Here is a 14295-nt window from a genome sequence, read left to right as displayed (position 1 = left end):
TAATGAAAATCTGTCATACAGCTTCCCGTACAGGAATCCCTGCAGCTGAGGAGTGATGGGTGCAGTAAATGGGGTGGGAGTTTGCAGAGATTCCTGCAGCTAGGGGGTGGGTCTGACCTGGCCCCAGATGCCATGCATGGAAAGAAGTCGTCCTGTGCTCCCCAGCCCGGCCGGGATTTGCAGCTGAGCCTGGTGCAGGGTAAGAGTGACCAGCCGGGTCTTCCCCAGTCCTGCCCCTAACCTCACAGTGATTTCTCTCTCTGCCAGCTGCCCTAGGCACCCGAAACATGCTGCTGGGGAGGGTCGCATGATGGCTCTTGTGGCTTCCCTGTCAGAAAATCAGTTTTCTGCGGGGAAGCAAAGAAATCTGAGGGGAAATAAATTCTGCACATGCGCAGTGGTGCAGAATTCCCCCCCCGAGTAATGGTAGTAAGCACTGCATGCCTGGTAGTAAGAGTTTGCATGAGTGGGCCTTATTTATATTTATTTCCAGTCCTTTGATTTTTATTTTTTTTTAAACTCACTGAAATGTTCCTTTTGCACACTCTAAAACAGTGGCTCTCAACCTTTCCAGACTACTGTACCCCTTTCAGGAGTCTGATTTGTCTCGCGTACCCCCAAGTTTCACCTCACTTAAAAGCTACTTGTTTACAAAAATCACACACACACACACACACACACACAAAGGGTCACAGCACATTATTACTGAAAAATTATTTATTTTCTAATTTTTACCATATAATTATAAAATAAATTAATTGGAATATAAATATTGTACTTGCATTTCAGTGTATAATATATAGAGCAGTATAAACAAGTCATTGTCTGTATGAAATTTTAGTTTGTACTGACTTCGCTAGTGCTTTTTACATAGCCTGTTGTAAAACTAGGCAACTATCTAGATGACTTGCTGTACTCCCTGGAAGACCACTGCATACCCCCAGGGGTACGTGTACCCTTGATTGAGAACCACTGCTCTAGAACTACCATGTGGCAAAAGGCCTTTCCATTTTAATATGTAGTGGTGCCACATAAGATCTAAAAAGTACAGCATTCCAAGATGCTGAGTTTAGGCTTTATAAAGTAGAACGCATCATACTTTAAAAAAAAAAAAAAAAAGTGGGCTTTTTATTTTTCTAAGACTGGTGCAAAGCTCAACACTTTGTTCTGTATTCACCCCATCCCATCACCCTCCCCACACATTCTCTCCTTCCCTATTGCCCATTACCATTTAATCATTATTCATCTTCACTACAATTATTTGGTAAGAGTTCTGCCGTTCGGTACTGTACTCCGTGGGGGGGAGTGGCTCCTCCCCCTCTGGGTTTGTGGGCGGCCAATCCGCCTCACTACATCTCCGGGGGTCGCCTGACGTGGGGAATCAGCGGGGTAACAAGAGCCTATGATCCGGGCCGAACAATAAACACAGTTACGGAGCCCCAGCCCCTGGTCAGGCTGGGCAGCAAACAGTTAGCCCAGGCCCTGGATCAGGGTGCGGCAGTAGAGGGTCTGAGGGCTCAGGCCTGCACTCAGGCTGAGCAGCAAACAGTCGGGCCTCCTAGCTCTGGTGGAAGGCCAAAAAGCGTAGGCTTCTTGCTTAAGCGAGGGGGAGACTGCCACCCACAGATTGGGGTGGCGGCGGGGGCGGGGGGCGAGGAACGCAGGCCCACCCACTCCACTGCGTCCCAGCCCAGGTCCCTAGCACTGGCGGAGCAGTCTGCCACTGGGTCAGCGGGGATCCTGAAGGCAACACACTGACTCGCTCTGTAGAGGGTTGTCAGGGAAGAAGGCCTCTGTCAGGGCTTGCAGCTCCTCTGTGCTTGGGTCCATAAATGGCCCTGGCAGTCCTGGCAAGTCCTCAGCTCCCTCGGGGTCTGCAGCGGCCTCCCAGCTCGGGAACTCCCAGGAGGTGTCTGGCTTCTCCGGCGGCTGAGTTCTCCAGCATGCCTTTTATACTTTCGGTCCCGCCCACTGACTTCCGGCGGGAGGGTTGAACATGGCATGGCTCCGCCCATCAGGGTTCAATGAGGGGCTCCTCCCCCTCTGGGTCTGTGGGCAGCCAATCCGCCTCACTACAGGTACTATAAATAATTATTTAGCGTTGTTGTCTTTCTTGTTGCTTTCCTATTTGTGGTCAGTGACTTCTATAGCCATCTTCTAAAACTCATGATTCAGGCTGTCATGCAGGTTGATCTCTCTGAAGTCTGCCAATATCCATCCATGTACCAAGTCTTGCGTAGGTTTCCCTCATAGTCCTCTTCCGTCATAGGTGCTGGAACTGCGGCTGCTGCCACATCTCCTGTCTTGAAGTGGTTTCCATTATATACAGAGTTTAAACTTTGGTTCAGTAGCTCTCAGCAACCCCACCATACAAATTGTTCCAGCACCCCGTCTTCTGTCCACAGTCATTGCAAGAGCCATCCTACTGACAAGCTCTCTGATCTCCACTGGATATGTCCTCACCAACACAGCTTCGCTTCCCTCGACTTGTCTTCAATTGGAGCAACGCGCACTAGCCCCCTTATAATCTCATTTTATTTCCTGTCATGGAATCCAACCATTTGACCATCTCAACATGTTTATTTCCATGGCGGAGAGCATATTGATCTCCTTTTTGTGGCTGGTCATGTCTGTGTTCAATATGTTAAGATGGATCGAATTACATCTTTATACACTCTACCTTTAAACTTTATTGGCATTTTTTGTCATAGAGAACTGGGATCAGCTTTTGCCATTGAGACCAGGCAGCTTTAGTACAATGCCAGGCATCACTCAGGAGTGTACCATTGTCAGTAACCATTGATCCTCGGTATTTAAATTCTTTCACTCTTCTAAGCTCTCTGCTTGTGACATCCTTTATGGTGAGTCCTCCTCCTCCTCCCTCAGTTATCAGAACTTCAGTTTTACCAATATTCACTCTAAGCCCAGCCCACCCAGAACTATGTTGTCACCGTTTAAAGTTGGTTTCCAGGGGCTCACAAAATTCTGCATAGGTCCCTAAGTCATCAGCAAACAGCAGTTCCAAGGCGTCTCCCTTCATATATTCTCACTTATCACATGTATGAGCACTGTAAACAAAAAGGGGACTCAATGCTGACCTCTGGCGCAGGCCAATGTTTATTGGAAGTTCTCTACTTTGACTGTGGTAGTGATTCTGTCATACATATCTGGATAAGATGGGCATATCCTTCTGGCACACTTCTTTGTTGCAAACTCCACCAACTAGTTCTCTTGATACGTGATCATATGCTGCCTTCTCCAGGTCCATAATGACCATATGCAGTTGCTGTTTTCTCTGAACTTCTCCATGAGGATTTGTAGTACAAATATAACATCAGCTGTGCTCCTTCCCTGCATGAAGCCATACTGACCCTTCCAAACTTTAACATTCCAGACAGATGCTTTTCAAGAATCTTCCATACCACGTGACATCAGCTTAACTGGGTGATCATTAGCTTGCAGTGTAATATCCCTTTTATGTTTAAAATATTTATTTATTTTTAAATTCATGTTCATAAACCACTAAAAATTGCTGAAAGCAAGTTCTATTTTTTTTTTTTTAATTCACCTCTGGATTAGGCCCTTATCTAACAAGTTTCAATGCAGATTGAATTTTTATGGCCAGATTGAAAGCCACTTACGAACTGTATTTATTGTAAAGTGTTGACAGACTTTTAACTACTGTGCAACTGCATAAATGAAGTTTCTGTTTATAACCAGGCTATAATAGAAATATTCATATTCAAGGAAATTGATTTTTAAATAATTGAACAGTCCATGATAACTAGTAAAAAAAAATACGTAATATTTAAAAAATACTAATCCTATAAGAATCATTGTGTCCTCTTACTGAGCTTTAAGATAATGTTACATGAAAAGCAGAATGGTGAAAATTGCAATTATTTCTGCTCCAAATTTTTAGTTCCATGCTAATAAGTTCACTGTTGTGATTAGTTACAAAAATACAAATTACAGCTAATTGTTTTTTCCTGCATTTATGTAACTCAAATGTTACCTTTAAGTTTTAGTTTGAGATTTTGAAAGCCATTATTGTCCCTCTTTCAGTTCTGATTTTCTGGTTATATTGTACAGCATACGTGTTTATCAATTTACATGATACCTACGTGATGCACAAATTGAACTTTAAATTTCCTGCTTGTCATAAAGAAACTCTAAACCTTTCGATTGCCACATTAGCTGCACGCTCTAGTTTCAGGTGACAATAATTGTGGTGTGAGAAATCATGTTGGAACAGAAGGTTGTATGACCATATGGCTTCTGTTACTTCAGTGGAATAGTCCCAAAGACTTTAATAACACTTCCCTTGTGCCTAGACACTTCAGATGTCTCCAGAAAGTTGGTGATATTAATTAACATAGTTCTTGCTACATAGTAACAATCTGTGATATTCTTGATAAGACACAGTGGTGTGGGTTAAGATAGCATTAACTCTGATTGTCATCGCTTCTCTGAATTTTTGTCGTGTTGTTAAAGTTCCTTTTACTCTAACTAGGTCTTTTGGGGGGGGTTTGTTTCTGTTCAATAATGGCAATAAATAGTGACAGGAACTAGTAAGTAGCCATAACCAATGAGAGAAAATTGTTATGGTAATTACCAACAAAAGTCTGTTTTCTCAAGTTCCTATAAATATCTGGAGGTTTGGGGGAGGGGTGTGTGTGATGGCAATAATTTAATCAACCCTGTCTTCTTCTGTCACTCCACATTCTTCAGCTAAATGTATCTTAAATTTATGTGAAAGACTTCTGGTGTATATAATAGGCATTTAAAATTTTGTTTCATAAACCCAAAGTAGTAAATAAAAAAACACTACCTCTGTCCCTGACAGGGTAGTAGTAAAAAGTAATTTCCCCTCTGCTGATACTCACACCTTCTTGTCAACTGTTGAGAATAGGCCATTTCCACCTTAATTGAATTCGCCTCCTTAGCACTGACCCCCCACTTGGTAAGGCAACTCCCATCTTTTCATATATATACTGCTTACTGAATTTTTCACTCCATGCATCTGATGAAGTGGGTTTTAGCTTACGAAAGCTTATGCCCAAATAAATTTGTTAGTTTCTAAGGTGCCACAAGGACTCCTCGTTGTTTTTGCTGATACAGACTAACATGGCTACCACTCTGAAACCTGACTTCACTGTGTCAGTCTCTAACAGGGATGTTGATAATTGGTTTTGATTCTGTCTCATGGGATTTTTGTTAAAGTTTGGATTCACGGTTTTATAATGTCATGCATAGCTGATCATGTTGGCATAGGAACGAACATTCAGTTTTCAGATCAAAATAGCTTGAATTGCTTTGGTGCTGGATTTCATCTCCTTATGTCAGTGAAGGAGTGCTAAGGAGAGTGTGCATTGCATTTTGGGGGAAAAAATTGTTATAACTTGTCAGGGTTAGAGATACGTGTTTGACATTATTGAGGCATCATGTACGTTGTTTTGAAGTAAAAGTTGCTGAAAAGTTAAGTAGTCCAGTGATCTAGGGCCAGATCCTGTACTCCCTGGTGTCACTGAGAGTTTTTTCCTCTTGCCTTCAGTGGGAGAAGGTGTAGGCCATTTAATGCATAAGCAGAGCTTACAAGTGAAATTAGTTTGATCTCATTGTCCATGAGATGCTTTTCTCCTCTCCTAAACCACAGTGCAATTTAGGATGCAAGCATCTGTTCCAGAGAGATCTAGCACAGGAGATCTCCACTTGAAATCAATGAAAGTTAGGCACCTAAATACCTGTGAGGATCTAGGCCAAAATTCAAAAAAAAAAAAAGTTGGCAGAATGTATTATTCAAAACATGTTTTGAAATATGGATGTACAAATCCTTTAGTATGCTTTTAAAAATGAACTTGATTTAATAACTGAAACTCAGTCCTATAAATTATAAAGCACCGTTAGGCTTTTATGTGCTATTTTTTGATACATGGGAACTTGGGTGTCTTTTTTTTCAGAATTGTATTTTTCATTAGTTTGTCACAATGATTTTCACGTTTCTTAGATTTACCCTATTCACCACCCTCCTGGAGCTACGGATTTCTTAGCTTTTTTTGAAAAAATTCATACAATTATCCGGCTTCTGTGAAATTTCTCCCTTGCTGTGCCAGCTGCTGTTTTGTATACCATCATCAGATCACACACATTTAAGAAATAACTTTGGAGTTTCCTGATAGGATGCAGAATTTAAGAAGTATCAGTGAGTGGGAAGTTTTCTGGGGAAAGAGCACATACATCTGTGTTTAATTTAACTTCCGTTTCAAAAAATTGTTCCTAGCACTTACGGTTGCAAAGATATATGTAGCAGTTCCAGTTCCTCTGCAGCAGCAGCTTATAGCTTCCCCAAGCAGCTGCAAAGTCCAATTAACAGCAGTATGGTCAATTTTATTGGTGCTATTCAGAATAAAATACAGAATAAAATGAAGTCATATCAATTTTACACTGCTCCTTGGGAGAGCTGCGGATGCAACGTCAGAGCCAGGTACTGGAATTATTTATGGAGAAAGAGGATTCAAAAATAAAGACTAGGAGAGTTGTACAGTATTGATCCGTTTCCTTCACTCTTCTTCTTGCAGCAGCCAGGGAATGGGGAGGCTGTGTAACTTGAAGAGCCAGTACTGGGAGTGAGCCTAGAACTCTGATCCCTTCCTGTCTCTTCTCCCCCCATTTTTGGAAAAGTTCATTCATAGCAACTGAGGGGTGTGGGGCGGCTATGGCAGAGTTACGTACTCCACTTTCAGCAAGATGAGGATGGAGGCTAATAGGCTTCCTTGGAAGAGAGCAGAAGGACCTGACACCTACCAAAGGGACTTCACAAGCTGTCAGACCTGGAGGCAGTTGGGCCATATTACAGAAGTAGGCTTTTTTAAAAGAAGGGCTTGGGCCACATAAGCTCCTGCCCTCAAAGAGGAAAATGCATTGCCTGGACCGAAGGCTGAAAAAATTATTTAAGGCCTACAATAGTGACGTGCCTCATTGCTTAAACCCTGAAGCCGCCTGAGTTCTAGCGATCTCGCCAGGGCTGCAGCATGGATATGCTTCCCAACTAACCGACCACTCAGCCCACCAGAAGGGGATATGTGCATCTATGAACAATATGGAAAATTAGTAGGGCCCTTAGTTAGGTGTCTGATTCAAGCTCTGATTGAAAGTAAATTTCTTATAAGAAGTGGTATTGGACTTCATCTCACATATGCTACAGGTCTTGCTATTTGTTTTACAAGCAGTGAGCCCCTTATGGCCTCAGCTGTGTATTGTTTCTTTTGTTTTGTGGTCCCCATACAAGGGCCAGAGGTTCTCACCAGCAGATCTTTCTTCCTGGAACCCTAAAAAGGTGCCATGACTGATAAATTCCCTATCTTAATGGTTCTCCTAGAAGGCTAGCAATGGCATGCTCATAATCTGTGGTCTCACGGGTGGACCAAAGCTGGCAACCAAATGTAAACTATCCATTGAACAAAATTGTCCTTTAGACTTTAGCCTCCAATGCCGAATGAGCATTATTTGTGTTTGACAAATTCACCATTATGCATTAAAATGGTTTCTTCCATCTCTAGCTTCTTTAAGGTGCCCATGATCTCACTTGTGGGTATTTTGGATTCATTATGATTAAGGTTGTTTTAGTCATGAGTATTTTTTGATAAAAGTCATGGACAGGTCACAGGCAGTAAACAAAAATTCACAGCCTGTGATCTGTCCATGACTTTTACTAAAAATACCAGTGAATAAAACTTGGGGGGGTGGGAGCTGCCTGGAGGAGGAGGGTGGGGGTGGCGGCAAATGGCCTGGGACCCCCGCTGGTGCTGGTGGGGAGGCTTGGAGCTGGCAGGCTCCCTAGCTGGCTCCGCCCACCCCCCGCAGCAGAGTTTGGGTGTGGGAGGGGCCAGGATGTTGGAGCACCTGATGGGGTGAGGCGGGCTCTGAGCGGCGCTTACCCGGGGGCTGCCTGGAAGCACTGACATCCCCCTGGCTAAGGTCCAAGGCGGAGGAGTGGCCAGTCACTCTGCGCTGCCTCCGCCTGCAGGCACTGCTCCCGCAGCTCCCATTTGCCGCGGTTCCCGGAGCCCGCTTCACCCCGTCTGGTGCCCCAACCCCCTTTCCCCTCTCACAGCAAAACTCTGCGGGGCAGGGGCCCGAAACTGCCCTGCGCCTGGCACAGGGGCTGCCTGAGCCAGGCGCACCGGCTGCTGCAGAAGTCACCGAGGTCATGGAAAGTCACGGAATCCGTGACCTCTGTGACAAACTCACAGCCTTAATTATGATGCCAAATGGTGGCTGTGATGTCTAAGTCTTGGTAGGACTAGAAATCTTTAATTATCTAATGTGAGATGAGACTAGTATGTTTTGATGAAAGATCTCCAGGACATTCAGAAGTTCAAGATGTGTTGTGGCCTTTAGCCCTTGGCCAAAAGCAATCATGCTCTTCTAGCTATAGCTAAGTGAATCTCTGTCTGTGTTAATATTGCCCAAGAAACAAGAAAATATGTGTATACATATGTGTGTGTGACTTCTTTGGGATGGGAGGAATAACAATACTCTCTTACCAACCTAGTTCGATATCATGTACTATCCCTTTATAGGTTAGGTGGAATGTTATTGGGATTGTCTTACTATCTGTGGTGGTGTCACGGTCTTGTCTGGGCCAGTGGGGTTTCGCTCGCCTTCATTTTACAACTGTAAATTGATATTTAACTCAAGATGACCACCTGGGCTTTAAATTTCGTAATCTAAATGAACACTTCACTGGTCCAATTACAATAAAGTGTGGTCAGAGTGTGACCTCTGACCAAGCTGGGTTTCTTGGGTTAAGACTGGAGACATTCTTCATCCCCATTCCAACTTCACCCAGAACTGGCTCCTAGAAGAACCAGCCAGTAACAGGGTGGTGTTGCCCCCTGCTGGGCCCTGATTGGATTCTGCCTGCTCATCACCCTGCTTGATGGTGGAGGACAGTTGTTGGTTCTGCCAGCAGCTGATCCCGGATGGCCTCTCTAGGCAGCTCTTGAAAGAATGAACGCACTCCTCTTTTTCTCCAAAAGGCCATCTGAGAGTGATGGTGTCAAGGTGGCAGGGCCTCCAGCAGGGGGCAACAACACCCTGTTCCTGGTTTAATGGTCTATGTTCCTTTCGCTGTGCCAGCGCCGTGATTCCCTGAGAGTTCACTCTCATGATGTCTTACATGACACACACAGTTATCTGCACAGAAAGGAGATGAATGTGGGTATTTCTGTTCTTGCTGCTTCAACCTCTTAAAGGGTAAATGTTCTACAGAATGTCCTTAGGGCATGATTTCCCATCACAGGAGATGGGGCTTTCTAAATGCATCTATTCCGGAGATTCTGGCATCCACTCTTCTTTTGGTAGCCGCTGGGAGAGCTTCTAGAGATAAGAATACAGTAATTTTGGTTAGGAGGGTTGTTTCAGGGGTGAAAATAAGTGAGAACAGCACCTGGGGGAAAATGTTGTTCTAGTGTGCCAAAAACAAACAAACACAAGCAAACAAACTAACAAAAATTTCACTCTACCATTGAGCATCATCTTCATAGTAGCAGAAAAGTTATTAATTCCTTCTGCATGGCTTGCCTCTGATATTGGCTTCTTTTAAAAAAAAATATTTTGCCACAGTAAGTAAAATACGAAGTATTTAGAAAAAAGATTTTCCATTCCCTACTAGAGAAATGTATCGGAGTGATACAAGGGGCTATAACAAGAAGTAATGGAATGAAATAAACAAAAGTAAGACTGAGGCCAATAATCAGAAAAACTTCCTGATGGTGATATCTGTTAGATTTAGATCCCTCTCTTGAGGGAAGTGATGAAAGCCCTATGGCTGAGATTTTTAAAATTAGACTAGACAAAGCACCAGGAAATTTACAGTAGATCTCAATTCCACACTGACGGAGGAAGAGCTCAGTGATATGGTACAGGGGTGGGGGGAGGAAACTTTACCCATTTCTAATAGCTTATTCCTGCCTTTATGAATTCCCTAGGTCCTTCCAGTGAGAGATCTAGATATACATGATATTGATATAGATATTTATAATATTATATGAGAGAATCTGAGGGGTTTGGGTTTATGGGGCTTTTATTCTTCTGGGAAGAGAATAAGGCATTCTACCTGGCATGATGAAATACTGGTAGATGAGCAGCAACAAGTTTGTGTTTGATAGTTGACATTTGGCGCAATAGTAATATTTGAATTTCACATCCTCTGATGCATAATCATTTTGCAAGTGAACATCAATTTTTCCTCCTCAGTGAAATCCTAAGAGAGTATATGTACATAGCAAAGCTTTGCCAGGCTGAGCTCTGCATTTCTGAATGCATCATGCTTATAGAAAGATTGTTATAGTGAAACTTAGCATCATGCAGAAATTTTAATAAATGCTTCTGGGGGTAGCAATGATGTGTTTGGCAAACTGAGTAAATGGCTATGGTTTTGAATGGTATGGATTTGAACACCATTTCAGAATGGTGCTGAAATAAAGCAAGTATTTGTAAAGTAACAAGGAGAAAAACCATAATCTTTTCCCAGAAGTAGACACCAGTTTGTAATGCTTACATCTGAATGGATACTGCTGCAGCGACACAAATTGATTTTTTTTTAAATTAAAAGATAAATATAAAATAAACTGATACAAATTGCTGTCTGTCAACTAGTTATAAAGGGCTTCTCAAAGGATCTCTCCCCCACCAGCCCTTGTCCCTAATATGCTGCTGTTGTATGAAGTCTTCAAGGTTAATCTGATGCTATTCCTGTTGTTGAGCAGCTGTTACCGGGTTGGTTGGTTGGTTTTTCTTTTTACCTCTGAAGCCATGAAGACTTTAATCAATCTGACTGAAAATAAATACTGTCTCTAACGCTCTGTAACATGTGTCTGCTTCTTTTTTAGTGGAGGCGATAGTGGAATTTGACTACAAGGCTCAACATGATGATGAGCTGACAATCACAATAGGTGACATAATCACCAATATCAAGAAAGAGACTGGAGGCTGGTGGGAAGGACAGCTCAAAGGCAGAAGAGGTTTGTTCCCTGACAACTTTGTAAGAGTGAGTACAAAGTGAAACAGTTCTTGTGTATTGTACTTACTAGCTTGTATTGTTGTTTGACTGAAAAGCAGTCTTTTTAAATCATGCTGCTATTTGTATTTTTTTGAATCATGTTGCATTACAAAGTAGAGAATGCATTTGTGTGGATATCTGGTGTAGTTATGATATCATTAAAATTAAAGATAAATAGACACACCTTTTCCCTGCTCTGCAGTGGTTATTGCAACCCCGTGGTCTGAAAACAAAATTAATGTTTAGGACAAAGCTGTTCTCCAAAACTCAGTTCCTTGTATGACTCATGCTGTTTGTAATATCTTCTCTCTCATATACAGTGTATCTATTTATAGATAGCTAGAGTGCATTATGGCGTGATGTAAAGGCTTTATCACAGGGGAGGGCAAACTACGACCCGCGGGCTGGATCCGGCCCATCAGGGCTTTCAATCCGGCCCACGGGATTGCCAGCCACGTGGCGCAGCGGGCGCAGGCGCAGGCTCCTTGCCTGCCCTGGCCCTGCACCACTCCCGAAAGCGGCCAGCACCTTGTCCCTGCGGGCCCCTGGGGAAGGGGACAGAGGACTCTGTGCGCTGCCCTCGCCTTCAGGCACCGACCCCCCCAACTACTATTGGCTGGGAACCGTGGCCAATAGGAGCTTCCGGGGTGGTACCCACCCCACCCCCAGGAGCCACTGCTGGACATGCTGGCCACTTCCGGGAGCAGCGCGGGGCCAGGGCAGACAGGGGAGCCTGCCTTAGCCCTGCTGCGTACCGCTGCCACCCCGGAGCCACTCGAGGTAAGCAGTGCCGGGCCGGAGCCCACACCCCGAATACCTCTTGTACCCTGCATCCCTGCTTTGAGCCTCCCTGCCGCACCACTCCTGCACCATGAGCCACCTCACACATCCCTCTCGCACTCCAACCCCCTGCCTTGAGCTCCCTCCTGCACACCGCACCCCCTCTCACACCCTGCACTCCCTCCTGCACCTCAACCCCCTGCCCCAGCCCTACATTCATGGCCCTGCATACAATATCCCCACCCAGATGTGGCCCTGGGGCCAGAAAGTTTGCCCACCCCTGCTTTATCAGCATAAGCTTGGGATAGATGCGTTATTCACAAATAGTTAAGCCATGAGTGAGTCATGCATATTTTTTCCAAACAAATGTCTTTCAAATCTTTATACCACATCTCCCGTTCACGTTTCTAGAATGTGCCAAATATGGTGCAGAAATACTATTTTTAGGAATGTTTTCAAGTGTTCTTAATATTTTGTGGAGGAGCTCTTCTTTGTTCCCCTCCTCCTGTAAGAGCATCCACCCTGATCTTGTACTGGGACCTGCAAGTGGGGACCCATATGCCTATATTGAGTCTACTTGGTTCAGGGGTCCTTGTTTGCAAATCCTGATGTAGCTTTGGGGCGATAGTTACTATGAACCTAGCTCTGTAGGCGTCAAAGGGAGGCATAATAACCAGAATAAATTACTAAAGTAGCTTTTCTAGACACCAATATTGGGATTTTCAAGACTGATATTGCAGCCCTTCAGGGTCTGAGAGAATTTCCCCTTTGCAATGGTATAAAGGTCCTGTTTCTAGCTGTGCATGTTGGACTTCAAACATATACAACATCTGTTACTGATGCAGGATTGAATATTGTTCCTTGTAGTCCTTGTCAAAGTGTAATTTTTTGAATAGTGGGTAGGAAGTTCTACATTTGGTTAAAGGAGGAAAAAACTATTTTGTGGAAGTTTTTTTTTTTATTAAACTTAGATACAATAGAACCTCGAAGTTTTGTTATATCCTGTACTTTCTAAATGATCGCAAACGTGCATCTAGTCAAACTATCTCAAAATTTTACCATTTTTCTCAATAAAAAAGAACTTAAGGCCTATATAAACATATACATTACATGCAATATCAATAAAACTGCAGTTTTTGCTCCATCAGCATCTAAAGCTGTTTTCAAAAGAACTAAAAACCACATTACACATGTGCTCTTTCACACAGTCAACCAGAACACTGAGTCAAATTTGCTTTTCCTTTGCGGAACCTTCCCTATTCCAGTTAGATAGGACACAACTGTAATAGAAAAGGTTTCTGACACATGTTCTTAAATAAATAAATAAATAAATACTGTGTGAGAATCTCAAAAGTGCATAACCTCACCTGCTGCTTCAATTTGTTTTATCCATAATTTTCCTTAAACTTGATAGAATTACAATTCAGCATGGACATAATCATTTTGGGAAAGCTTTTCAAGCATAACCCTGGCAAATAAAATGAATACTAGTATATAATAATCACATACATACATATACTCACTCATGTTCATTGCGTCTCTCTTGAACTCCTTAAGATTCCTAAGGATGTTCACAACAATATCAAGTAGGTGTAACTTGTTATTGGGAGCTGTGTTCAAAATGATCACTACTTTTTCAGTGTCTCTTGATGTTTCTGGTATGTGGCATCCTACCCTGCTTCAGAATGTCAAAATAGTTGCTGAAAATAGTAGCTCTTCACAGTGAAACGTTTTACATATATGTTCATATACCTGCATAAAGGTTACATTTCACCTGTCAGTGGAGGGGCTGTGTCAGGTCTCCAGTACAGGGAACTGCAGCTATTCTTTTGTGCCAAAGAAGGACAAGGAGCAGGCACACAGGACTGCACTCCCTGCAGGCATTAAAGGTGGGTTTGGTGCCAGTTGCACATTGCCAGTTATGGAAGGTTTTCATAGTTTAGCTATGGGAGGGGTAGTAGCATGGGCATTGAGTCTGTGATTACATGGATTGGGTGGCCATGAAACCTGTGACACGATTGCTGGTGGCCGCTCTGACAATTTTTCCTAAAATACTTAATTAACTTTAGGAAAAACAAATAAATATGCACATACACCTCTACCTTGATATAACGCTGTCCTCGGGAGCCAAAAAATCTTACCGTGTTATAGGCGAAACTGCGTTATATTGAACTTGCTTTGATCCACCGCAGCCCCCCCCCCCGGAGCACTGCTTTACCGCGTTATATCCGAATTCATGTTATATTGGATCGCGTTATATCGGGTTAGAGGTGTATATATGTCCAAATCATTGTAATTTATTTACATAGGATTTTTTTTCCAGACTCAATAATAAAAACAATGTACAGTTGTCTCTATTCTTTACTGGACCTAAACAGACTAGAAACACAAATAAGGTGCTTTGTATGTTCTTGTCTTTTTTTTTTTTTTTTTTTTTTTTTTTTTTTTTT

The 14295-nt window shown here is 43.0% G+C and overlaps 1 protein-coding gene across 2 annotated transcripts in view; it reads left to right on the top strand.

Moving 5' to 3' along the window:
• The window catches only part of LOC113406240 (SH3 domain-containing kinase-binding protein 1-like), a 378903-nt gene that overhangs the window by 30323 nt on the left and 334285 nt on the right, over positions 1-14295 (top strand). For both annotated transcript variants that reach the window (XM_026649807.1, XM_026649810.1), the window contains exon 2: positions 10896-11053. In XM_026649807.1, coding sequence (XP_026505592.1) covers positions 10896-11053 — 158 coding nt within the window. The remainder of the gene's footprint in view (positions 1-10895; positions 11054-14295) is intronic.

Source organism: Terrapene carolina, unplaced genomic scaffold (genome assembly GCF_002925995.2).
Source record: "Terrapene carolina triunguis isolate 2854851 unplaced genomic scaffold, T_m_triunguis-2.0 Scaffold23, whole genome shotgun sequence".
Taxonomy (NCBI): Eukaryota; Metazoa; Chordata; order Testudines; family Emydidae; genus Terrapene; species Terrapene triunguis.
Note: the sequence above shows the minus strand (reverse complement) of the source record. Positions and strands in the feature narration are given on the sequence as shown.